General features: G+C 47.6%; 1 protein-coding gene across 1 annotated transcript; it reads right to left on the minus strand.

Moving 5' to 3' along the window:
* Positions 1-207: 207 nt before the first annotated feature.
* Aqp2 (aquaporin 2) lies at positions 208-6,041 on the minus strand. Its single transcript, XM_042677532.1, has 4 exons — positions 5,570-6,041; positions 2,797-2,961; positions 2,327-2,407; positions 208-1,150 (listed from the first exon to the last, which is right to left on the minus strand). Exons 1-4 carry the CDS (start codon positions 5,927-5,929, stop codon positions 941-943), a joined length of 816 nt encoding a protein of 271 aa, XP_042533466.1. The 5' UTR covers positions 5,930-6,041; the 3' UTR covers positions 208-940.
* Between the last annotated feature and the right edge of the window lie 21,756 nt (positions 6,042-27,797).

A 27,797-nucleotide genomic window follows, 5' to 3' on the forward strand; every position in this document is an offset into this window, starting at 1 on the left:
CTACTTCTGCCTTTGAAGATCCTCTCTCAAGGCACAAAGGAACTCTGGGCCTGGGCACTGTCCCTCAGCTCTTCAGCTGTACCACTTGAGCCAGAGCACCACTTCCAGCTTTTTCTGCTTATGTGGTGCTGTGGAATGGAACCCAGGGCCTGATGCATGCAAGGCAAGCACTCTACCACTGAGCCACCTTCCCAGCCCCCCTCCCCCCCAGGGCATTTCTAAGGGAGCTGTCCTCTGGCTGACATCTCTCTGCTTCCAGCAATGGGTCCTGGCAAGTCTTAGGGGCCTGGTGGCGCCAGTTTAGGGGGAAGATTTTCCAGGAGGGACAAGGTAGGGGGGGGGTTGGAGAAAGGGTGCCCCTTCTCTTGGGGCTGGCTGCCGCGGACTCGTCTGCTGTAGAGAAGTGGATTTATTGCAGGCGTAAGAGGAAGCGAGAGAAGCCCCCAGTGGTACACCACCTCAGGTGAACCTGCTCAGTGGCAGGCACGGGCAGCCCCTGCACTTGCGGATGAACACACGGGTGCATAGGAGCAGAACCGGGGTGCACCATGCCCAAATTGGGGAGGGGGGGAAACGCCCGTGTACATTACCCACGTACCCTGGGGCAGGCTCTCCAGAGCTCTCTCCACTTCCCGTCCACCAGCCCTGCCCTCCCCCTGGGTCGCCAGTGTCCTGCAAGGAACCAGGACGTCGTGGATTGCTGGGTCCCCAACCTCAGGACTGGGGAGGGGGGCGGATGGGGGGATATCTACCAGGATTGTGGGGGTGGGGGGCCACCCTCTTGCAACCCCCATCCTGCCGCTCACAGCGCTGGTTCTTGAAGCGGCTACTCTGTACGGGGGGCCAACTTGGGGCCTGGGAAAAGGAGGGTCAAGGTGGGCTTTCCGCTGGGGCGGGGGTCCCACGGGGTTGGTGGTGCGACGGAGGAGCGCTGTGGCGCTCAGGCCTTGCTGCCCCGCGGCAGGCTCTGCGGGGAATGGAGCTCCACCGACTGTCTCCGCCGAACCTCACGCTCCTCCCAGTCAGTGTCGGGCTCCAGGCCCTTCAGCACCGCCAGGCGCTCAGACAGGCTCTTAGCCGAGGGGAACAGCACGTAGTTGTAGATGAGGGAGCCCAGGATGGCGCCGACCAGGGGTCCGATCCAAAAGACCTGGGGGTGAGGGGAGAGAACGCTGGCTGGCACCTCGCACACTAATGCATGCAATTAGGCATCACTTGTTAGTGGGTATGTGGGGGGTGGGGGTGGGCAAATCGATCATCTGGTTGCAAATCCATTCACTGGCTGTGTGAACTTACACAAGTTGCTTACCTTCTCTAGGCCTGGGTTTCCTTTCACTGTAAAAATGCCTACCAATAGCTGGGTGCCAAATGACTCACACTTGTAATCCTAACTACTCAGGAGGCTGAAATCTGAGGATCAGTTTGAAGCCAGCCCAAGCAGGAAAGTCTGTAAGATTTTTATCTCCAGATTAACTACCCAAAAGCTGGAAATGGAGCTATGGTTCATGTGGTAGAGTGCTAACCTTGAGCAAAAAAGCTCAGGGACAGTGTCTGGGCCCTGAGTTCAAGCCCTTGGACCAGCACACACACACACATACACACACACACACACACACACACACACACACACAAAGCCTATCATAGCCAGGTGGTGGCTTACATCTGTAATCCTCACTATACAGGAGGCTGAGATCTGAGGATCATGGTTCAAAAAACAGAGCAAGTAGGTAAAGTCTGTGAGACTCTTATCTACAATTAATCACCAAAAAAAAGCCAGAAGTGGAGGTGTGGTTCAAGTGGTAGAGTATTAAGCCTTGAGCAAAAAAAAAAAAAACAAAACTCAAGGACAGCATTCAGGCTTTGAGTTCAAACCCCAGGACCAGCACACATACGCATTATGCACACAAAAATGCCTACTTTGACAGGTTGTTGTGGAAACTAAATGAATTAATATTTGTGAAGCAGTCAGAATAAAATGTAATCCTAGCCTTACATATCAAGCCCTATATCATCATTAAATAATAAAAATATGTGTTAGCTGGTATCAATATTGCCATTTACTGAGTTCTAAGTGCCAGAATTCTATTACTTGTCTTAAACAGCTAACCCAAGAAGGTAAGAACTGTTGTTAGCTTTATTTACAAGGAGTTGTTTGTACAAACTTTAAAGGGGTGGAACCCCAGGCCTCAGGAAGAGAATTGGAATGGTTTAGGGCAACACTGTTTAGGCCCCACCTGAGTCTATTTTAGCCCCTTTTCTGCCTCCGAGGTGGTTTCTGGGGAAGGGGAAGAAGGAGAAGGATGGGTGGGGGTGGCTCAGCCATTACCCAATGATCATCAAATTTGCCCACGACGACAGCTGGAGCCAGGGACCGGGCAGGATTCATGGAGCAGCCGGTGTAATAGATCTGCATAAGAAGGGTATGGAGGGGAGGGGGGAAGCAGTAAGGAAAGAGGAGGTAAGGAGGGACAGGGAGTCCTTGTCCCCCCCACCCCCTCCAATGCTCATCCTCAAGAGATTCATACAATGGAAGCATGTCTTTGTGCTTTCATTGCTGGGTTTTGTATTCTCTTGGGACTGGCATGATGGGTTTTTCCCTCTGGGGTATCTGGGAGCCAAAGTCTCTGGGTTGTATGTCCCCCTCTTGGGTGCTGTATCTGGGTATCTGTCTCTATGGAGTTTTGTGTCTATCATGTTTTGAGGAGGTAGAGTAATCTGCGTATATGTTTCTTTGGGGGATAAGTCTAAGTGTTGGTTGATTCCTCTAGGAGAGCAGAACTTGTAGATATAACCTACCCCAAGAAGGTGGCCCAGGGTCACAGAGAAGCCAATGGAGAGGGCAGGGCTGCCCAAGCAGTCTCCACGGCGCTCATCAGTGGAAGCAAAGATACAGAGGACCAGCTGCAGGGTCAGGAAGAGCTCCACAGTCACTGCTTGGCCAGCCGTTGCGTTGTTGTGCAGCTAGAAACAGGGAGGGAATGAATGAAGGGGAATATTGATTGCACTCCCCTCTTTGGCTCCACCTTTCTGCCCACCTGCAGTTGGCTTCAGGGAGACCTCTGGGCCAGGAGCCAGAACACCTGGGCTCATCTGATACCTTAGCTGAAAGTACTGCCACTTTCTTTCTGAGCCTGGCCCCAGAGCCTGACCTCAGGACTGCCCATGGCCCTGAGCCAGAGATAGGAATGGAATCCATAGCTTGTTACATAGGGATGCTGAGGTCCAGAATTTCAGTCCTGGGAGCACCTATGAAAACAGGTCCCAACTGTAGCCAGAAGGCTTTGAGCTGGTTGACCAGAAGGCCTTTTTCTCTCTCGTTCACATGCTACTGATACAACAAGAAGTTGGGTGCCTGTCTTTCCTTTTAGTAAATGGCTCCCAGGGATGGAGTCTAGACACTTGGGCTTAAGGATGATCTTATAGTGCTCCTCTCTTGGGAGGCCAGCCTGTGGCAGCTGTCTTCCCCTTTGCCTGCTTCTTCTGCATTACCAGCCTCTGTTCTGCCCTGTGGGTTGCAACCTGCATACTGTGTAAAGTCTGGGGGTAAGGGCATAGGAGCATGGGAGTGTAATTCCTCTGTACCTCTATGGGGTGCCCTTAGACCCTCTAGAGCCTGCCCTGGGTAAGGAGAGAACTTGAGGCTGAGCAAAGAAGCAGTTTCACAACTGGGCCACACCTAGGACTGGATTTCTCTCCAGGTTTTGTCATCCTGTACCTTACACCCTGCCCTCTGGGACTGAGCTATGCTGGGTGGAACTGAGATAGCTCTCAACTCCCACACTTCTCCAGGCCCCGAATCCCCCAGCCCTGGGTCCTGCACAGCCAGCTGGCATCCCCATGCCTTTCTAGGCTTGAGCATCAATCTTTGCTGCAGCTACCTAGCTACAGTCTCCAGTGGGCAGACACTTTGGAGGCCTCGGTTTTGCTGAGGATCCCTGTTTATTCTGATCTCAGTTTTTCCTTCTGGAAAATGGGGATGACGAGGAAGACTCTGGAGGACTGTAGGAGGACCAGAGATGATCATCTGGCAGTACAGAGTGCAAATTGTAGGCTGGAGGTGTGGCTCAAGTGATAGATTGCTAGCTTAGCAAGCAAGCTGAGCAAGTGGTGAGGCCCTGCAACTGAGTTCAAACACTCAGTACCACCAAATAATAATAATAATAGCAGAATGTGTAGCCGGGTGCTGGTGGCTCACGCCTGTAATCCTAGCTACTCAGGAGGCTGAGATCTGAGGATCGCGGTTCAAAGCCAGCCCGGGCAGGAGAGACCGTGAGACTCCTATCTCCAATAAACCACCAGAAAACCGGAAGTGGCGCTGTAGCTCAAGTGGTAGAGCACTCGCCTTGAGCTGACCAGCTGAGGGACAGTGCCCAGGCCCAGAGTTCAAGCCCCATGACCGACCAAAAAAAAAAAAAAAATAGCAGAATGTAAATGTGTAGAGAAGACATGCCCCACTCATACCTCTTGATCCCCAGGTCTGTACCGACCTAGAGAGGGGAAGAGCCATGATAGCACAAGTCTCAAAGTGGCCTAGGAATTCAGCTAGCCAATCATATTATGAAATTAGCATTTGCCCTGAGAACACTTTCAGGTCTGGAGACTTGCTCCTGTAGCCTTCTAGGTACTGGTCCTTTCTCTGCTGTCAACAAACTGTAGAACTTTTTAACCATCTCTCCCTGCCCCCCACAGCCCCCACCCCTACCCCCGGCTCTTGATTTATAAGACAAAGCTTAAATGGTGGCTAGGGACCCTTGGTCAAGAAGAAGGATGGTGGGTTTTATAGTCAAGCCTGGGTTTCAGGATTGGGCACTTCCTTCTCGGAGCCTCAGTTCTCACATTCTGAAGAAAGGAGCCAGGCTCACGCTTGCATCCCTCACAGGGCTCGGGAGAAGCAACTGTCATGGGTCCCCATACAATAGACGCTGGAGAAATGTGTGTCCATGGTGCTGGTGTCACATTCCTGAAATCCTATCTGCTTAGAAGATCTGAGATCTGAGGATCAAGGTTCAAAACCAGCTCAGGCAGGAAAGTCTGTGAGACCCTTATCTCTAATTAACCAGCAAAAAGCTAGAAACAAAAAGCTGTGGCTGAAGTGGTAGAGTGTCAGCTTTGAGCAAAAGAGCTCAAGGACAGTGCCCAGGCTCTGAATTCAAGCCCCAGTACCAACATTCTCTGTCTCTGATACACACACACACACACACACAAAATTTGGTCTCTCTTCCTGCAAAAGACTCTTGTGACTGTGATCTGAGGCCCCCAGCCCTGAAGAGCTGTCCCTTGCTGAGGTCTAGCACTGTGACACTGGCAGTGAGTTCAACAGAAATCTGACTCTACTTCTGTCGTGAGGCTGGGAGACGCTGCAACTCTGTTCTTGTCTTGCCCCTCCTTTGGCATCATGGCCCCTCTACCCTGAGTCTCCCATATTTCTGGCTCCAATCTCTCTTTATCTTTATCCCTGACTCTGCCTAGACTCTCACCTAGGTCCAGTCCTCCATCCATCTCATCCTCCAGGAGGAGGACTTCCATGGGATCTCCACTCCCACAGAAGGGAGACGCTCTGATTACTTACGGCATTGACGGCCAGATCCCCTCGGATTTCTGCTGGGGTGATCTCGTGGAGCAAAGCGGCCCCGGCCACGGCCCCCAGCAGCTGGGCAGCCACGTAAAAGACGGCTCGAAGGAAGGAGACATGGCAGCCCACCAGGCAAGCCACCGTCACGGCAGGGTTGATGTGGGCCCCACTGACATGGCCCAGAGCTTGTACCAAGGTGCCGATGCCCAGGCCAAAGGCCATGGCAATCTGTAGCACAGAGGGCTGGGCCTGAGTCCAGTTGAGAGCTGAGCCCAGGCCAAAGAAGACGAAGAGGAGAGTGGCCAGGAACTCTGCAAACACAGCCCTGGAGAAAGCTATAGAGCGGAGCTCCCACATGCTGCGCAGTCCTGGTGCCCTGGCCCAGCCGTCTAGGGCCAGGAGGCTGAGGCTTCCTGTCACTCTCTTTCTCTCTCTCTCTCCCTCTTTTCTGGACCTCTGGGGAGGTTGGGCCATGGATACTTATAGGGTCCCAAATGGATTTAGGCACGTGGGTTAGAGGTGGAGTTTTAACCAATACCACCAATACCTCTTCTCCCCATGGCGGCCTTGCCTTCCCTCTCCTCCCCTCCTTGTCTTCCCTGCCCACCTGCATGCCTATCACCCCATCTTAGCGTTCACAGCTGACTAATGTTCCCCATTAATGAACTCCAGATAAGGATTGACGTGTTTTTTTCCCCCAGTTCCCCTCCCCCACTTCGCCCCAGGCAGCCACCCCAGGGCCTCCCCCAACCTCCATGGTGAAGCAGGGGACAGCATCCAGAACCACCCCCCCCCCCCTCTCTGACTCAAACTGCTGGTCAATAAAGGGGTAACACCTCACCTACAATTGACCATGAGAGGAGATGTCAGAGTCTCTTTTCAGTGACTGGGAAGTTCTTTCTGCTGTCTGGTCTGCCATGTTCTTTCTTGAAGGGTAATGGAAAACAACTGGTTGGCTTATAACAAATTTCCAAGGCATAAAGATCTTGTGTTCCATGCTTGTTTTTATTGCAGTTAATCACCCATAAGTCATTAAGTTTCCCCTCCTCTCTGGAACCCTGGCCAGATAGCAGCTTCCATATATTAGAGCCAGGGGTGGCTTTCATAGCACTGGGTGATGGAGTCACTGGGGTCAAAGAGGAAACTGAGGGCTTCTTCCATTTAGCATCCCCCTTTCCTGTCCCACCGCAGAGATGTAACCCTTTGTGTCCACCTCTGTAAACGGCGGTAACAGAATTTACCTCATAGGCTTGGGGTTTGGATGACATAAAATGGTGTGGTAAAGCCCTCAGAGCAGCCCCTGGCCCACAGGAAGCGGTCACTTTCATCAGCCACTACTCACAGTACTGCTTGTGCTCTGAGGAGAACAGTTCTCCAAATACACACACATCAGGGTTCTAGAAACTTCAACAGGCTTTAAGGCACCTCCCTGGGGCTTGGAGCCACTCCGCCACAGGGGGAACACATTTCTGTGGGGCAGTGAGCTGTGTAGGTTCGGAAAGGCTGTGATGCCAGATAAGTAATTCTCTAGCCTTCGTGCCATAGACTGGCCGATGCCAGGCAATGCCACCCCCTCCCCTGTTTGCAGTGTTGCTGTAGCTGCTGGGGTTCATTAGGGGTCAGAAGGAAGGAGGGGCTTTGGCTAGTACAACCCTAAGCAGGTCACAGTCCCAACAATGGAATTCTGAGAGGGGTTGGAGACTGTGGAATAGAGTTCCCTCATGTTTGTGTTGTAAGGGGAAACAGAGAAACCCATGTAGGGCAAGTGACTTAGTTAAGGTAAACCCTGTAGAGCTTTTGATGGCCTCTATTCTGGACAATAGTAGTAATAATGGCTTCTCCACAAAACTATTGTCACAATGCAGTAGGATAATGGATGAGAAACTATTGTTCAACTAAGAATGCATCACACACACACATGCACATGTATACACACAGACTTAGGTTCTAGCTGTAAAAGAGAATGTAGAAGAAGAAAAAAAAAGAAGAAGAAGAGCCAGGCACTAGTGGCTCACACCTATAATACTAGCTACTCAGGAGGGTGAAATTTGAAGATCATAGTTCAAAGACAGCCCAAGCAGGAAAGTCTATGAGACTCTTATCTCCAGTTAACCACCAAAAAGCTGGAAGTGGAGCTATGGTTCAAGTGATAGAGAGCTAGCCTTGAGCAAAATGCTCACAGACAGTGCCTAGGCTGTGAGGTCAAGTCCCAGGACTGGCATAAAAACAAACTACACAAAGTAGAGCAGAGATTCCTGTGGGTTTGTGCCAGTGTTTGGGGTTCCAACCAAGCAAGGAACAAGGACTCAAAAGTGTCCAGTTGGGCTATGTCTCTGCCCCCACCCAGGGAACATGTTTTTCCCACTCCCTCCATTAGTGGTCCATGTGTCACCTCTCTTCCTTGCCTGTGCCATCCACACCAACATACCAGGTTCTATCCTGAGCCTCAGAAATCCTTAGAGGACGGTCCCATCAGGCCTTCCATGAATGAAGCTGGGACAATGGTTCCTTCTCCCTTGCAGAGTTGATGTGTGTTCTTGGATGGTCATTGCCCCTTTGGTTCCGGTTTTGTGATCTTGAGAAGAGTTAAAGGCTCCCTGGCCTTTGATTCTGGGTATAATTATTCCACAACCAGTCAACTATTCTAGTAAACTCAGAAGAGGTGTTATGGCTTTTCTTTCTAGCCCCAACCCAAGGCGTGTGTGTGTGTGTGTGTGTGTGTGTGTGTGTGTGTGTGTGTGTGTGTGTGTTGTACATTTGTACATTTAGAACCATGGGGATGGAGGGATAACTAAGTGGCAGAGCATTTGCCTAACACACATGAGGGCCTGGGTTCCATACCAAATCCACCAAAAATAGAAGAAGATGAAGAGGGAGAAGGAAGGAGAAGGAAGAGGAGGAAGAGAAGGAGGAGAACGAGGAGGAGAAGGAGAGGAGGAGGAGAAAGGAAAGGAGAGGAGAGGAGAGAAGAGAGGAAGGGGAAGGGAGGGAAGGAGAGGGGAAGGGAGAAGGGAAGGAGAGGAGAGGAGAGGAGAAAAAGGGAAGGGAAGGGTCTGATGGGGTCTTAAAATCATCCAGTGGTGGGTCTCAGTTTACAGACAAGAAATGATATCCAAAGACTATGATTTTCAGGGTCACACCACTTGACAGTGGCATTTAAGTCATTTCTGGCCCTGCTCTGAGCCAGGAAAGGAGGGGGAGGCCAACCATGACTGCATCCCACTCATGCTTGGACCTTCCACTTGGTGTTCTCTTTGTGCCAAGAAGGAAGAAGGTGTTCCTGTATCAGTCCCCGGGGCACTGGCTGTGTGTCTGGGTGGGCAGCAGCCCTTCCCTGAAGGGATGGCTGCATTTTGTCTACACCCACTACTGCTCAGGTCTTAGGAAATCTAAGGTGCCAACTACTTATCTATGCTGTACTGCTAATTAGAATATGACAGAAATGTTTTACTGGGAGCCGGACGCAGTGATTTATAACTGTCATTCCAGCTACGAGGAAGGCTAAAATTGGGAGGATCATGGTTTCAGAGCAGCCTGAGTAAAAAGTTCAAGAAATTCCACGTTAATAGATAAATTGGGTAGAGGGGCGTTCACTTGTCATTCTGGCTACAGTGGGAAAGGAAAATAGGAAATTGTGATCCAGGCTGGCCCAAGAAAAAAGTGAGAAACTATCTAAAAAGTGATCAGAGCCAAAAAAGGCTGGGGGCATGGTTCAAGTGGCAGAAAGCCTAGCAAGCCCGAGATCTTGTGTTTGAACCCCAGTACTGCCAATAAAAAGAACATTGTATTGGACATGGATTCATATCAACAGCAAAGCACTCAACTGCGCTTTTAAAAATGGCTGTGATAATAAGTTTTATGTGATGTATATTTTACTATAAGTAAAATAATATTTCACTGGACACTGGTGGCTCATTCTTTTAATCCTAGCTACTCAGGAGGCTGAGATCTGAAGATTGTGGTTCAAATCCAACCCAGGAAAGAAAGTCCATGAGACTCTTCTCTCCAATTAACTACTAAGGAACCAGAAGTAGTGCTGTGGCTCAAAGTGGCCTTGAGTGAAAAGCCTCTGAGATGGCACCCAGGCTCTGAGTTCAAGCTCCATGATTGATAAAAAATAAAAATAAAATAAACATATATATAAATATATATATATATAAATATATATTTAAAATCAGAGAAGGAAGCCAGGTGCCCTGGTTCAAGATCTTTCACCACTCATGACTTGTGTGTTGGGCAACTTAACTCCTCTGAACCTCCATTTCCTTATTAAATGAGGTTGATAGTTAAAAGAAAATAGTAGAAGGCTGCTGGAGGATCAAATGAAACAAAGATTATAAAGTTTTCAGCACAGCCTGGGCACTGGTGGCTCATGCCTATAATTCTAGCTACTCAGGAGGCTAAGATCTGAGGATCGGGGTTTGAACCTCACCTTGTCAGGAAAGTCTGTCAAACTCCTATCTTCAGTTAACTACCACAAAGCTAGAAGTTGAGCTGTGGCTCAAGTAGTAGAATACTAACCTTGAGCACAAAAGCTCAAGGACAGTACCCAGGCCCTGAGTTCAAACCCTGGGATCAGCACAAAAAAGGGGTTAAAGGCACATGGTTCAGTTGGTAAAATGCTAGCCAATGAACAAAGTATCAGGTACCAAGTTTGAGTCCTGGTCTTGGAACAATTAAAAAAAGAAAGAAAGAAAAAAGACAGATGGGATGACAGAGGAAGAGGAGGAAAAGGAGAGGAGGAGGAAAAGGAAGGGGAGGAGGAGGGAGAGAAGGAAAAGGAGGAGGAAGAGGAAGAGGAGGAGGAGGAGGAAGAGGAGAAGGAAGAGGAAAATCAGGAAGACCAGAGCCTTCTTCTTGGTGATCTCTTAACCTAAGATTGAGATTCCTTTCTGGTTTAGCAGGATGTTTTGTGTATTCCAAACCAAACACACCAGAAGATGGTGGCTTTGTAGCAATAATGTAAGAATTCCAAAGCATTTAAGAGACATGACTTCATTCTTCATGATTCATTGTAATTTCACATTCAATCTTTTCTGTTACAGAACCAGAACCCACCCATGTCATTGCCACAAACCATCAAACTGTGCATCATAATTGGGAATTGAACTGGAGCAACCATGAAGGGCCAATGAAGGGCCCAGTCCTCTCCTTCCATTCATCACTTAAGGAAGCCACTGAATGGTAAAATGAAAGAGCGAAGGTCATAACCAGGTCATACAGAAAAGGTATATTCTTCTTCTGTATTTCATAGTCTTCACAGATGACACATTCCTCCACAGTATCAGCAAACACCTCAGACTTGCACTTAGTTTTGGAAGGGCTAGGAGCAATTCTTAAGGTGGCTCCATCCTGTGCAAGACTCGAATCCCCTGCCATCCCCCTCCCCACGTGTGTGTGTGTGTGTGTGTGTGTGTGTGTGTGTGTGTTGGTACTGGGACTTGAACTCAAAGCCTCATGCCCTCAGTTGGCTTTTTCCCCTCACACTAATACTCTACCACTTGAACCATAGATCTAGTTCCAGATTTTTGCCAGTTAGTTGGAGAGAAGTCTCTCTGATTTGTCTGGCTTTGACCTGGAGCCTCAGATCTCAGCTAGGAGTGTGAGCCACCAGTGTCTTGTTGAGGTACCAGTTTTAAAGTATTTCCCACTATTCTTTCCCAGTGTCAGATCCTGTAAGCTTGTTGGTCAATTGTGGGGCTTGAACTCTGGGCCTAGGTGCTGTCCCTCAGCTCTTCAGCTCAAGGTGAGTGCACTACCACTTGAGCCACAATGCCAGTTCCGGTTTTCTGGTGGTTAACTGGAGATAAGTTTCACGGACTTTCCTGCCCAGGCTGTCTTTGAACCATGAACCTCAGATCTCAGCCTCCTGAGTAGCTAGGATTATAGACGTGAGCCACCAGTGCCTGGCCTCCTGTAAGGTTTTTTTGCAGGTATCTTCCCATATCATGTGTGATCAGTGTTCATTTTTTTTCCCCGTAATAAAACATAGCACATCCATTTCATCACTCTGTGGGTTCCTCCTTTTGTAACTTCCAGAAACACTTGGCTGCTGTTTTGCAAGAAGATATGGAATTGTTAGTTTTGTTTAATGACAAAGTCTTGCTTCACTAATCTCAAATTCCTTCTCTGCTCTGTTTCCCACCTTCCTGGAAACACAATAACTCTGTTTAGATAGTAAGCCAAATGTAACCTTTTTGAAGATATTTCATTGATTTTACTTCATTTTTGGAAAAGTCTCACTATATCTCTATCAGCTATCTATCAATATATCAATCTATCTATCAATCTATCTATCTATCTATCTATCTATCTATCTATCTATCTATCTATCTATCTATCTATCTATCTATCGTCCAAGCTAGCCTTGAACTCTCCATCTTTCTACCTCAGCCTCCTTACTGCAGGGATTACAGGCATGCATTGCCACACCCAGCTTGAAGACACTTGAAATGGCAATTAAACTGAAGCTACACAGGAAAGAGAAGGCACTTGAAACTCACCTGAGCAAGTTTAAGTTTGCACAGGCCATAGCAGCCACTCCCAGCTGTTAGAGGATGCCATAATTGTAAGAGACATTATAATAAGAAAACAGATACACCTTAAGAATGATGGAGTACAGCAGGTACTATATTAAACATACACTGTTGTAAACATTCTGGTAAGATCCTATAGCCATCCTACAAACCAGAAGTTATCATCTCAGTTTAAGATTTTTATGTACTTATTGAATTTATGTTTAAGCTGGTATTGGGGCTTGAATTTACAGCCTTGTGCTCTTATTTAGCTATTTTGTTCAAGGCTGGCACTGTACTGCTTGAACCATACCTTTACTTTTGGCTTCTTACTGATTAATTGTAGATAAAAGACTCACAGACTTTTTTGTCCAGGCTGGCTTCAAACATTCATCTTCAGATCTCAACCTCTTGAGTAACTAGGATTACAGGCATGAGCCACTAGTGCCTGCCTGGCTTGTTTGTCTCTTTGTTTCTACAGAGTTGCACTATGTAGCCCAAGCTGGCCTGAAATTTGCAATACTCTTCTTTCTAGGATTATCGATGCAACATCACTATTTTTTTTTTTTTGTTTTTGATTTTCTGGTGTCTGGGTTTGAATGCAGGGTTTCTTTCTGGGCTTGCTTTTTCACCTGGCACCCTACCACTTGAGTTATACCTCAAGCTTAGCTTTTTGCTGATTATTTTGGACAAGGAGTCCCTCAGACTTTTCTGCTTAGCCTGGCCTCAAACCCCAGATCCTCTAGATTACAGTGTCCTGAAGAGCTAGGATTACAAGAAGCTTCAGATCTATTGTAGACAGAGGGGTCCTGTGCATTTCTAGGACAGGATATAATCCATTTGATGTCTGTGGCAGGTTTCCAGATTAAATACAGGACATCCAGGTTCATTTGAATTTCAGGTGAATAATGAATGATATTTTAATATCATCTTTAAGTAGTTATACGGAGGGGTCTTAATACAATATGTCAGTTTATGAGTACAATGTCATCTTAATCAATATCACCCACCCCTTTCATTGTTCTCCCCCATTTTCCCCAACCCTACTCCTCCCCTCCAGTTACCTGATTCCGTGCTCACATATGTACACTGGATATTATGACCATATTCGTCCTCCCTCCCTCTCTCCATCCATCTCCCCTCCCCCTCCCCTTGACTTCCTCTGCTCTCACTCAAGTTCTAGCTTCTTGGTATTCATTTTGTTGAACCAAGTGATTTTTCCTTTTTAAACATGTGAGTCTTCCAACCTTAGACCCAGTGTGTCCACCTCCTTTTAAGAGAGACTCATCATCTCCGAGCCTAGAGCATGTGTCTTTACCATCTTCTTATGGCAGAGTCTTCCTCAACAGGGACTTTCACATTGTGTGTGTGTGTGTGTGTGTGTGTGTGTGTGTGTGTGTGTGTGTGTGTGTGTGTGTGTGTGTGTTCAGTACTAGGACTTGAACTCAAGGCCTCATGCCCTCACTTGGCCCTTTTTGCTCAAGATTGGTGCTCTACCACTTGAACTTTTGGCTGCTTAATTGGATATAAGCATCTCATGGGCTATTTTACTCAGGCTAGCTTTGAACCTTGATCTTCTGATCTCAGCCTCTTAAGAAGCCAGGACTACAGGTGTGAGCCACCAGCACCTAGCTCATACCATTTTGATTGAGACCTGTCATAAGAAATACATTAAGTACCCTAACCCATAAGCACAATCCTCAGACAAGGTAGGTAGGTGGATAGATGTTAAACTAACATTTCACCAAAGAGTATTTCCTAAGTGTCCTATTTTAAATTCTATTTCACTGAAAAGGTCATGACTAAATTGATTTAATGACCCACTGACGGGTTGTCACTCAGAGCTTGAAAATGTTGCTCAACATCCTGGCTGAAAAAGCGCGTTCTCCCTGGGGGTGGAGGTGGGATGACCTGTAGCCTCAATCACACACACACACACACACACACACACACACACACACACCCCTGCCCAGTGGTCAGTCCATCCTACCCCTCTGTGATCTCAGAGATTTGTCCAGCCTCTGGCTTCCCCTCTGCACTGTCTTCCTAGAGAGTGGGGACCGTATCTCATTTGCTCACCACTGTACCTCCCTGCCTAGCACAGGGCCTGGTGGAATGAATAAATGAGTGAGCGAATGAATGAACAAACTAACAGTCTTTTCCTCCATCAACTCCCTCCCACCAAGACCCATGCTCTCTCTATAGACACCTTGTGGTGGTCCTCAGGGATGCCATTCAGAGGAAGAAGTTGATTCTTAGCACTTGAGCTAGAGAGTGAGCATGTGTGCGTGCGTGCGCACGTACGCGTGTGTGCATGCATGCACATGCGCACACACACATGGGATTTGGTGGGGTGGGGGAGGACCAGGAACAAGTTTGCTCACAGGTGACAAAGATTAGGTATGAGTAAGGGGCTGGGACAGAGCGACTTTTTTGGGGGGAGGGGGAATACCCCTGCCTTGTGAAGTAGTGACTTCCTGTTTGCTTGGAGTAGTCTAGACAGGCTGAGCAAATTCAGGGTGTGCTGTGGCAGGAGGCTGGGCACCAGGGGAGGGCTGGACAAGCAATATACAGGCATCTCAGGCCGCAGGCTAATCAAGCTTCTTTACGGGAAGGCCGCTGGGAGCCATGGTGAATGCTAGCAGAAAGGGAGACCTGCTGGAAGGAGGCAGCTACAGGAGGGCCTGTTTCCTAGTCCTCTTCCTTCCTGGACTGTTGAAAGTCTTCCTAGTCCCTTACTTCCTTCTATCTTGACTCTGGGCAGACTGGACTGGCTGGGAACCCCAATGGGCTGAGGTAGTCTCTGTTCATAATCTTCCACATGTCTGGTGGGGTTCCTCCTCTCCAGGTGAGAGTGAGGAGAGGGGATTCACCAGCATCCGCTAGATAGAGGAAGAAGGGAGTTGGGAATTTCAAAGCCAGGCTGCACCATGGCCAAAACAGGGGTTGGTAACAAGCAATATACAATGACCTTGTGTACAAAAGTCACCCTCAGGACAGCTGTGGCTGGGTCCCCCCCCCCCCCCAGTGCTTCACTCTAGCATCTGTGGACTCAAGGGCCTCAACCAGGGCCCCTCTACCCATTGTACCACTCCAGAGTCCTCCTCCAGCCCCAGCCTCCCTTCCCACCTGGCCTCAGCCCCCACAGCCTCACCCTGCCTGGGCCTGCTCCATCCTTAGGCATTGAGCTCTGCTCACTCTATCCTCTCAATTTAGGATGAAGTGAGTATAAATGCCACTTTATGGATTAGGGTAAGGGAGGCTGAGGAAACTAGCTCCTCCGCTGCATTGACCCCAACACCCTGTCCACCTTCTGCCACAGTGAGAACCTCCTGCTCTGAGCTCTAAGGACAGGAGCCATATCAAATTCACCTAAGATGTCACACATGACTAGCATGAAATGGACTGTCTAATATATATATACTTGCCAGACAGGTACTGCACCACTTGAACCATGTCCACTTTTTTGCTTTGGCTAGTTTTCATATAACCAGTCTCATGTTTATGCTGGGATTGGCCTGGACTGTGATCCTCCTATTTACCTTTCCCACAGAGTTGGGATGACAGGCATACAGGCACACAACACTGCACCCAGCTCTTTTTAAATGGTTAAGATGGAGGTCTTGCAAGCTTTTTTTTTTCTTTTGCCCCAGATGGCCTCAGAATCTCTGCTTGCTAAGTAATATGGGTTATAGGCATGAGCCATGGCACCCAGCAGTTTTTCTTTTCTTTTAATTATTACTATAAAGGCTATGTACAGAGGGGTTACAGTTACATATTTTTGTTTTGAGATAGGATCTCACTACATAGTCCTGACTGAACTTGAACTCCTGCCTCTGCCTCTGTCTCTCTAGTGCTGAGATTACAGGTGTATGCCACCACACCCTGCTGCATCAAGAATGGACGACATGTTTTCCCAGGGTCAAATAGCTAGGAAGTAGCTGTAATTCAAACTTAGATCTTCCTGGATCCAAGCCCAGCCTCATCCCTTCACGCTCTTCCAGGAAGCCATCCTTGACTTAATATAGCATCCCTTCCCGCCCCTCACAACCCTGGGCTCTGACTACTTGGCTCTGACTGCCCCCAACTCTGCAATGATGGGGCAGGAGGCTGAGGAGACCTGGGAAAGGAAAGCTTCAGACACACTAATGGTGAACCCTACTTGTGAGCCCCCTCCTCACCCTGCCTGTCCTCACTCGGCTAGTCATGGTTTCACTGGGTACTGGCCTGCCAGCTCTCCCCTGGGAGAACCAGCCCAGCCCTTGGTGCTCTCTCAGAGTATGTCCAGGTGGGGTCTCTGTAATCCTTTGCACCTCTTGCGGAAATTCAATATCAGCCTCCAATTTTCACGCTCTGCTGCTGCTCTTCCTGTTTACTGGGGGCTGGGAAGCTTTGTGTTTCCATAGCAACAGTGAGGCATCTCTCCAGGCTACCTTCAGCCCCCAGGCTTGCTCAGGGTTGAGTCCTGGCTGCAAGATTCAGTGATCACTGACCTCCCCCATCAGGGCAAAGCCTGGCCATCCCTGAGCCTGGGGTGAGTTCTGGTCTCACCTCTTAGACTGCCTGGCTGTGGGACCCAAAGCCACTCAGGCTCTGCCAGCTTCTGTGTAAATAGATGACAAAGTTCCCGCATGGCAGGTGTTAAAAAATGCAAGTTGAACTGGGTGTGGCAGTACATACCTATAATCTAGCACTCTAGAGGCTGAGGCAAGAGGATTGAGAATTCTAAACCATCCTGGGCTACATCGAGAGACCCTGTCTCAAAGACAAACAAAAGGGGGGAAAAGCAAATAACAATAACCAAAGAAAGAAAACAACAACAACAACAAAAAACAAAAAAATTGAGTTGAGGCTTTCCTAAGTCCTTCAACATATCTAACCACCAACCTGGGGTAGTAGTGTTAGCTCATTCTCACTGTTTCTAGTTAGTGGATGCCTGTTTTCCTGAGGTGTAGGGCAATAAAACAGTTCATTATGTTTATTTACCCATGCGACAAATAGTTACTGCACACCAGTCATATGCCAAGAACTATTCTAGGCTGAGATCCATCAGGGAACAAAATTGACAGCTCCCTGGCTTAGTGGCACTTTATAGTAGGTACATATTCAGGGTATTGAACCGTGTGTTGGTACAGAAAGTATGTATTCAGTGTATGGAGCAGATGTTCAAATGACTCTTCCTGGCCTCTTCTTTTTCCCTTTGAACAGCCAGAGTGAAAAATAGATGGAAAAGAATTGGAAATATTGGAAAATAACTATGTTTATTCTCAGGCATTGCTAACCTTCACTCCTGCCTTACAATTACTGCTTGAATTCAAGTAATCTAATTCAAAGAGGGTGTTGCACTTTGAAAAGCTAATCACAAAGCTGAGTGCCAGTGGTTCACGCCTGTAAACCTAGCTAAGCAGGAGGTTAAGATCTGAAGACTGAGGTTTGGAGCCTGCCTGGCCAGGAAAGTCTGTGAGACTCCTAGCTCTACTTAACCACCATAAAGCTGGAAATAGAATTGTGGCTCAAGTGATAGAGTATTAGCCTTGAGCAAAAAAGCTCAAAAGAAGTGCCCAGGCCCTGAGTTCAAGATCTAAAAGTAGTGCACACACATACACACACACATACACACACACACACATACACACACACACACACACACACGACAATCATAGAGTTAATATGCAAGTCCATATTTCCATTCCTAGTTAGATCTGGAAAAGATTTGAAATCAAGTATTCAAACAATAACTTGTATACACACACGGTCATAGCAACACTATTCACAGCAATCAAAGGTAGGTATGTCCAAATGCGCATTGTACATGCATGCTAGCTCCACACAACAGAATATTATTTAGCTAAAAAAAGAATGAAGTACTAATACAGGTTGCAACATGGAGGAACCTCCATGTTGGGTGAAAGAAGCCAGATTTATATGGTGCTATTTAGATGAAGAGTTCAGAATAGGTAAATCCACAGAAGTATAAAATAGATGAATGGTGGTGAGTGCTTCACAGGCCTTTTTTATTCTTTATTTTTGTGCTGGTCATGGGGGCTTGAACTCAGGATCTCACACCTTTGCATGGCTTTTTTGCCCAAGGCTGGTATTCTACAACTTGAGCCACACTTCTACTTCTGGCTTGTTGGTAGTTAATTGAAGATAAGCATTTCACAGACTTTCCTCTCCAGGCTGGCTTTGAACCTCTATCTTTAGATCTCAGCCTCCTGAGTAGCTAGGATTACATAAGTGAGCCACCAGCATCTGGCACAAGACTTGCTTTTGGTGTCCTGATCTAACTAGGGAGGATGATTGCACAAATTGTGAATTTATTGAATCTCATTAAGTGGTGTACTTTGAGGTAGTCGACATGGTAAAAATTGTGTTATGTTAGCCTTAGAGAGAAATGAAGAAGAAGAAGAAGAGGAGGAGGAGGGCAGTCATGAAGAAGAAGCTGTACAGTGGCTTGTGCCTGTAATCACAGCTACTCAGGAGGCATAAACCAGGAGGATGGCAGGTTGAGGTCAGCCCACACAAAAACTTAATGAGACCCCCCCATCTCAACCAACGAGTGGGGTATTGTGGTATATGCTTTTCTTCTCAGCTGTGCAGGAAGTTAGAGGTAGGAGGATCATGGTCTGAAACCAGCCTTGGGCAAAATGGGAGACCCTATCTGAAAAATAACTAAAACAATAAAGGTTGGGGGTGTCAGGTAAAGATAGAGTACTTGTCTAGCAAGTGTGAGGCCCTGAGTTCAAGCTCTAGTATTATTATTGTTTTTTTAAGTGTATGCAGTGTTGGCTCTGCCCACACTGTATTTCCTGCCCTGTGAATTTGCTTCTGCTTCTCTCAAGGGCCTTTGCACATGCTGGTGCCTCTCCCTGGGGCATTTGTCCTTCATTTCATCTCTTAGTCAGACCTGAACGTGACCTTCACTTCCTCAGGGAGGACCACGTTCCGGTCTTACACTCAGAGCACCATGTAGCACCCAGCAGAACACGGTCATGATTATGGTATTTATGTGATGCATGTCCCCTCCCTACACTGTAAGCTTGAGGACAAACCTGTGCATGCTTTGCTCCCTAATGTATCTCCGAGGTCTAACTCAGCATCTGGTAACATTGTAGGTGCTCAATAAACAGCTCCTCCTGATCTTACAAATTGCAGTCTCTGAAGGAATTTTAATAGACTTCCTTCTTACCCCCAGGCTCTTCCCAGATGGCTTCTCCCACCACCACTGTGGCCATGGATCCTTCACTGTGACTCCTCATTATGGTGAAGCCATCAAGCCAGATGCTAGCTCCTAGCTACTCAGGAGGCTGAGATCTGAGGATCACAGTTTGAGGCTAGCCAAATAACCACCAAAAAGCTAGAAGTAGAGCTGTGGCTCGAGTGGTAGAGATCAGACTTGAGCAAAAAAGCTAAGGGACAGCATCCAGGCTTTGGGTTCAAGCCCCAGTATTGGCATACATCACACACACACACACCACACACACACACACACACACACACACCACAAATTCACCACCATCAAACCTCACTTGAGAGATCAGAGATGGCAACAAAGAAGAGCGGTTTAGGAGTTGACACAGAGTTGAAGGGTGAAATCCAGGGCAAACGAGGGGAATCAGGATGAAGGACATCAAGTACCAAGTAGAGCAAAGGTGTGAGCCAGAACTGTGATGGTGAATACATCAGCACTACCCAGGCCAGCTGTCCTGCTGGGTGAATACAGGAATCAGTACTGAGCATGACATGGGGTAAGGCCTGGACCACACCAGAAACACAGCAATGGATTCTGGGGACAACGAAGAGAAGAATGCCAGGGGGAGAGGGGGAACCTGCAGGGCATTTAGACTGAGCTGAAGGGAGAGTGAGGAACACTGGATGAGATGGGAATACTGGGAGAGGCATAGAGGAGAAATAAGGAGACAAATTCTAGATAGCCTGATGTTGGTGTGGTTCTGAGACGGGCAAGAGAAGACTCTAAGCCAGGCTCTAGGGGCTCATGCCTGTAATCCTGGCTACGCAGAAGGCTGGGATATGAGGATCATGGTTCAATGCCAACCTGGACAGGAAAGTCCATGAGACTCTTATCTCCAATTGACTACCAAAAAAAAAAGCCAGAAGTGGAGCTGTGGCTCAAGTGGTAGAGCACTAGCCTTGAGTAAAAAAGCCCAGGGATACCACCCAGGACCTGAGTTCAAGCCCTAGTACTGGCACCAATGAGAGAGAGAGAGAGGAGGCAGAGGAGGGGCAACAGGAAAAGGATGCTAGCAGTAGAGAGGAGAGAGGGAAGATGCAGGAACTGACAGCTCCTCACCCCAGGCTTGTCCTAGGCAAGACGAGGGAGGCCTGTGTCTGCGGAGGAACGAGGAAAAACAGGTGTGTGTGTATGTGTGATGGTGAAATGAGAAGGTGGGGTGGCAGGACATGGAAGGAACTTCCCACATTTGGGCTTCTGTTTTCTTTGTGGATGAGGAAGAAGGTCGACCAGCTGTCATGTCAGAGCGAGGCTGGGACAGGCCTGCCAAGGGAAGGTGGGAAAGCCTGGGGACATAGTGAGCGGGACCCTGGAAAGGATCTGCTGGGGGTCAGCGGCCAGGACCTGCAGAGTATCTTGCTGTGCCTGGGCAGGGGTGAGCTGGGAAAGCAGCTGGCTCCTTGGGCTCAGAGAACACTGGTGAAGAATGGGCAGCTGGACAAGGGGGGGCCCACAGCGAAGGGCAGGCGGGAGGGCAGAAGGAATTTGGGGCAAAGAGAAGGTGGCCATGGCCTGCAGATGTTACAGAGTGAGACTGGCGGGCTGGCAGTGGGCAGGAGGAGGAAGCAGAAGGTCGTGGCTAGAAAGTTTGAGTTTTGTATAGGCATTTTTAGACAAGAGGAGCTCCAGGACAAAAGAAAACATGGAGGCCCTGACTAGGGTGGTCAAGGGTCAGCCATTAGAATGGAGAAAACTCTGGAAGCTCCCCAGCAGGTGAACAGCAAGGTTTTATGCATAGCCAGGAAGTGGAGAGGAAGTTCTGTGACAAGGAGGAGAAGGAGGGCTGGTCACAGGCCTCTCTGACAGGAAACAAAACAGGAAAAGCTGGTGGTCATGCAGGCCACAAGTTGAGTGGTGCTAACTGTCATAACAATCTCCTCCACAGACCTAAATGCAAGGGGACCTCTCTCTTTTCTTCACTATGTATTTTTTGGTTTTGTTTCTGTGCCAGTAGTGGGGCTTGAACTCAGGACCTGGACCCTGTCCCTTAGCTTCTTCAATCAAGACGAATCCATCACTTAAGCCATACCTCCACTTGGGGCTTTTTGGTGGTTAATTGGGGATGAGAGTCTCATGGACAATCCTGCTTGGGGCTAGCTTTGAACCACAATCCTCACATCTCAACCTCCTTAGCACCTAGAATGACAGGTGCCCCAATAAGCCAACCTCTATTCTCCAGGCTCCTGTCCTTCCTCTCAGCCTCCTCTTTCACTCCCCCCCATGATATCTCCTGCCCCTAAGCTGCTCATGGGTGACTGCTTCTTCCTGAAAGGCTGGCTCCACCCTCTGGCTAGCTCCTGGCCCTCACCTACTCTTCCTCCAGGAAGCCTCCCCTGTTGAGTCAAGTTAGTCCCTCCTGGGTGTTCCTAGAGTGCTCTCCACCTCTTCTTCTTCTTCTTCTTTTCTTTTTGTAATTTTTTTTATTGTTATTGTCAAGGTGATAGACACAGGGGTTATAGTTACTCAGGTCAGGTAATGAGTACATTTATTTTTTGGTAATATCACTTATTTCCTCCCTTTCTCCCAGTTTTTCTCTTCCATCCCCACACATAAGTTGTACAGTTTCTTTTCTTTTCTTTTCCTTTTCTTTTCTTTCCAGTCCTGGAGCTTGAACTCAGGGCCTGGGCACTGTCCCTGAGCCTCTCTGTGCTCAAGGTTAGCACTCTAACACTTGAGCCACAGCGCCACTTCTGGCTTTTTCTGCTTATGTAGTATTGAGGAATCGAACCCAGGGCTTCATGCATGCAAGGTAAGCACTCCACCACTGAGCCACCTTCCCATATAGCTCATTTTCAACATAATATCTAGTGAACACTACTGCTACATTTGTTCAGCCTTTGTCCCTCCATTTCTATGCCTCCCTTTCCCTCCCAAAGACAGATGAACAAACAAACAACACAGAAAGAAAGAAAACAAAAACATCAACAAAGGAAAAAAACTCTTATTTCCATTTCCTGGAGTTCATTTTGATAAATATTATTTTATATGATCAGATGCACATAGGCATTGGGTCTGTGTTCCTCTCCTAAGAGTATCCTCCTTTGGTCTCACTGTGTGTGAATGCCTACAGTCCTATATAATCTATCATATCCTGATGTGCTCTCTACTTATTTATCACAATGCTATACCAGCACTGTGCTCATCTCTGCTCCCCTGCTTTCCTGCTGTGGACACGGTTCAATATAGATGCTTAGTTGGATACCAATGACTCATACCTGTAATCCTAGCTACTCGGGATGCTGAGATCTGAGGATCAAGATTTGAAGCCAGCCTGGCCAGGAAGATCCATGAGACTCTTAACTCCAATTAACCACCAAAAAGCTGGAAGTGGAGTTGTGGCTCAAGTAGTAGAGCACTAGCTTTGAGCAAAAAATGCTAAGGGACAGCATCCAGGGTCCTGAGTTCAAACCCCAATACTAACACTCTCTCTTTCTCTCTCTCCCTCTCTCTCTCTCTCTCTGTCTCTCTCTCTCTGTCTCTCTCTCTGTCTCTCTCTGTCTCTTTGTCTCTCTCTCTGTCTCTGTCTCTCTCTGTCTCTCTGTCTCTCTCTCTCTCACACACACACACATACACACAATTCCTGACTGAGGATGTGGCTCAAGTCATAGAGAACCTGACTGACAAGCACAAGATCCTATAATTCAAACCCCATTACTGCCCAAAAAACTCCCAACCCCCCAAAAAAACAAAAACAAAAAACAACCTTGCATTTCTAAACTGGGGCCATGGATCAAGTGATAGAGATTTGCTTAGCAATCGGTACTTGCAAAGAAAAAACAAACCCAAGTTTAAATTCTAAGTTGAAGTGGTCAATAAATCATTGATTGATGGAAGAAAGCACCTTAGGGCTCTTCCTTTCCCTTTCCCTTTCCCTTTTCCTTTCCTTTCCTTTTCTTTCCTTTCTTTTCCTTTCCTTTTTTTGTGCCAATACTGAGACTTGAACTCAGGTACAGGGCAGTCTGAGCTTTTTCTACTCAAGACTGGTGCTCTACCAATTGAGCCACAACTTCACTTCTGGATTTTTGGTGATTCATTGGAGATAAGAGTCTAATAGACTCTTCTGCCTGGGCAGGCTTTGAACTGAACTGAGATCCTCAGATCTCAGCCTCCTGAGCAGCTAGGATTACAGGTGTGAGCCACTGGCACCTGGCCTAGGGGCTGTTTGTAAGCAAAGAATTAAATACTGCACACAGTGGCGTCATAGTCAGTGGTCTGGGGGGACCTCTGTTTCCTTGGGGCTTGCCCTGTCAGCCAAAAGCCTTTGTGGGGCAAGTAGAAAATTCTGCCTGTGTCACGAGCCAGGCTTCATCAGGGCCAGTAAGCTCTGGCTCAGTTCACTGGGGGCATCTGGGATTGGAGCCCAAGTGAGTCTGTAGTGTGGAAGGACACCAAGGGGAATTTCTGGGCTGGAACCTGGGAGAGAGTCCAGGCTCTGTTCCTTCTAAGAAAAAGACCTCTGGAACCCAGGGCTGATGGGCCTGTGAGCTGCTGGCTGCCTGGGGCGGACACTGACATCTTTCTTTTGACAGACTGGTCCAGTTCTCAGCAGAAGTTCCTGAGTGTGTGGAGTGTGTTGGTACCATTTTGTTCTCATAGCTTGCCCCTGACCTGGGTGTTCCTTCTGCCACTGTCTCCAGTCCTAGACTCTAGGCAAAATCCTGGACCTACTTGAAGACTCAGTTTTAAAGGTATGATGTAACTGACACCTCCCTGCCCCCTCCCCAGGTCAGGCAAATCCCCCTCTTCCCTTAGGCCACAATGGAGATGTAAGCAAGGACTCAGCTCCATGACTCTGAAGGGTGGTTAAATGTGGGCTCTGTCTTACTAGAGTATGCATGTTATCTCCCTAGCCCTCTATTCAGAATTGTTTAAGGGACAAATGTATGCATCTAGCTATGGGAACAGGTGCTAGCATTGTGACTAGCCCTTAAAACAAAGAAAATCATTAGCAGATTAATTGGGGGTTCTGTTTGGAGTGCTAAATTGAAGGCAAGTAATCTTTCAGCTTAAGCAAGATCCAATGCTTGGATGAGTTACTGTCATTGGGTTACAGTATTGATTGAGGTGAGGCCCTGCCCGTAGAATGCCTGACTTGCAATTCATACATAATTCCTCAAGTAATTTGTACACAGTTTTTTCCTATATTGATGAGCATAATGATGACAATAAACTAAAGAAACCTAAGGCGAAACAACCCATGATTAGTATTTGTCAATAAAGGTGTAACCATGAGCTTAATGAGTGTGTTTCCCAAGTCTTTCTTTGTTAAGGACGTCTGCCCAGGTTCTGATCAGAATATGAACTGTACGAATGACTCAATGGCATTCATTTATTTATCCACTCAGTCATTCATTCAATGTATACTCCACCATGTCACAGCTCCAGGCTCCATGCCCTGGGCTATGGGAAATACTTTCTAGTAAGATGTAATCCCAGAGCTCAGAGTTTATCTTTTGCTGAGACTGGCAATCCCAGCAGCCTCACTTGAAAACAACATCTTATAAACAACAGCAGCAACAACAACAAACTACTAACCAGAGGTCCAGAGAAAAGGCAGAGCCTGAATGGAAAGTCAGGGAAATTCCCTAGAGGCGTTCTCTCCCTAGAGGTGTGGCTTAAATGGTAGAACTTCCGCCTTGGGCAGAAAAAGCTCAGGGACAGCACCCAGACCTTGAATTCAAGCCTCAGTTCAATTCAAGCCTTTCTCAAGATGAGAAAGCAGTGGAAGGATATTATAGACCACGGAAGGATGGGGTACAGGTTGCCAGTTTGGGGATGACAGCAAACCTATAAGGGCCCAAAGGCCATCTGAGGCCACACAGAGGACAAGAAGGCTGTGATGAGATCTGGCTTTAGATGAAGGCCACTATGGGGAGGATGCAAGCAAGGCACAGTCCTTGCCCTGGCCAAGCCAGGACTTGATTTGTAATAAATCTATCTGTCCATAAGCAAAGCTGCATGCCCAGTACTGTGAGTAATAGTTAACATCTAGTAAACACTCTCTGTGTGCTTTGTGTTAGCTGCTTCACTTAAATGAGCCTATTGAATCCTCTGAACCATGCTGGGAGTGCCATTGCTTCTGGATTTGGAAGTGGTGGCATTTGCATTACTGCTGACCTCCAACGTGCACGTCAGCCCCACGCTTACCTACTCCACACTTGGGGAGCTATGGGCCAGGCAATGGGCTGGGTGCTATGGACAGAGATGACTAAGCCAGGCCTGCCCTCCAGCAGGTACAGAATCCAGGTAGGAAGAGGAGCCGGATGTCACCCTGAGCTGCACAAGAGAGAAAACTTGAATTGGCCGAGAGGCAATCTTGAATTTTCTACAGGATAAAGCATGTCAGAGCCTACAACAGTGCCTGACCTGTGGGAAAGTGGGTCAATGCTAGCTGCTGTTATGATGTCTGAGATTGTATGACTAGCTTAGTACATTGGAGCTCAAAGCCTGGAGCTAGCTAGCTACTCAGGAGGCTGAGATTTGAGAATAATGGTTCAAAGCCAACCAGGGAAGTCCATGAGACCCTTACTTCCAAGAAACTACCCCAAAAAGCCAAAAGTAGAGCTATGGCTCAAGTGGCAGAGCACTAGCCTTGAGCAAAAAAAAAAAAAAAAAACAGGGACAGCAACCAGGCCCTGAGTTCAAGTCTCAGGACCAGCACACACAGGCATACACAAGAAAGCCACAAGTAAGGGTATGACTTAAGTGGTAGACCCCCAGCTTTGACCAGAAAAGCCAAGGGAAAGCATGAGGCCCTGAGTTCAAATCCCACCACTGGCACATGCACGCGTGTGTGTGCGTGTGCGCTTGTGCGGGCGTGCGCGCGCACACACACACACACACACACACAACAACAACAACAACCACAGCAACAAAAACCAAACCAAACAAACAAACAAACAGAAATAAGTGTATTCAAACTCAGTTTTTATGGCTCCAAGTCCAATGTTCCTTCCAGAATCTGGGCAGAGGAGACTCTACTGCTCAGACTATATAACAGAGGGCCAGGTAAGAAGGGTCCCTGACACTTCTTGAATTTGAGGGGAGCTCTTTTAAAGAAATTGAAAATAAGCTTCTCAGGCTGAGGCAGTAGAGTTACTTGAGCTCCAAGAGTTTGGCGCTCTTGGAAGTGGCACTGTAGCTCAAGTGGTAGAGCGCTCACCTTGAGTTGAAGAGCTGAGGGACAACGCCCAGGCCCAGAGTTCAAGCCCCACGACCGAGAAAAAAAAAAAAAGAGTTTGGGGCTCTGGGGATAGCCTAGTTAGTAAGACTAGCTCTTCCTGGTTTGGATGGTGTTCTTTGAAACACAAGTTTATTGTTGTTGTTTAATTGTTTCCATTGCCGTGGCTGGAACCCAAGGCCTTGAACTACCACATCGGTCCAAGCCTTCTTCCCACAGCCATGAATTCCATAGACTTCTTCCTAGTTAAATACCATTTTTCAGAGATGCCAAATGTCCATATTTTTCTCTTCAGTTCAGATTCATGCTCCTGGCTGTATTCATGAATTGTAGTGTAGTATTCACAAAAGTTGTATGGTGGCAGTTGGGGAATGTTTCATAAGATGAATTCTTATCATTCTTATATTTGTAAACACTATCTTTTTTTGGGGGGGGAGGGGGGCTCGGGACATGGGACCTGAACTCTGAGCCTGGGTGCTGTCCCTCAGCTCTTCAGCTTAAGGATAGTGCTCTACCACTTGAGCTACAGTACCATTTCTGGCTTTTTTCTTTTTGCTTATGTGGTGCTGAGGAATCGAACCCAGGGCCTCATGCATGCAAGGCAAGCGCTCTTCCACTGAGCCATCTTCCCAGCCCTCATTCTTATATTTGTGTGTCTATAGTCTAGACATTACAAGAGAACTGTGCCAGTCCTCTGTGGTGCTCTAAGTATAGTGTGAGAATTCCTAGGGGCTCCTGAGCCCTTCCATAGGGTCTGAAAGTCAAAGCCATTTTCAAAGACATCTTTTGCCCTTTTCACACTAATTCTCTCAAGAATATATAGTGGATGCCAGTCATAGTGATGTACTTGGGAGGCCTCTGCCTCCCAGGATGACAGAGAGTTCAAGACCACTGAGACCGTGTCTCAAAAACAAACAAAACAAAACAAAAAACAAAGGCTGGATTCAATTTCCTCAGCACTCCCAAAGAGAAAAAACAGTAACCAAAAACATCTGGGGCCAGGTACTGGTAGCTCATCCCTGTAATCCTAGCTACTCAGGAGGCTGAGATCTGCGGATTGTGGTTCAAAGTCATCTAGTCAAGAAAGTCCATGAGACTCTTATGTCCAATTAACTACCAAATTAGCAAGAAGTAGAGCTTTGGCTCAAGTGGAAGAACACTAGTCTGAGCAAAGAAGCTCATTGACAGAGACCAGGCCCCAAGCTCAAGCCTCAGGACTGGCATACACATACAACAAAACCATAATATTATGTCTTTTGCAGGAAAATGGATCAACCT

Source organism: Dipodomys spectabilis, unplaced genomic scaffold (genome assembly GCF_019054845.1).
Source record: "Dipodomys spectabilis isolate Male_0828 unplaced genomic scaffold, ASM1905484v1 ptg000039l, whole genome shotgun sequence".
NCBI lineage: Eukaryota > Metazoa > Chordata > Mammalia > Rodentia > Heteromyidae > Dipodomys > Dipodomys spectabilis.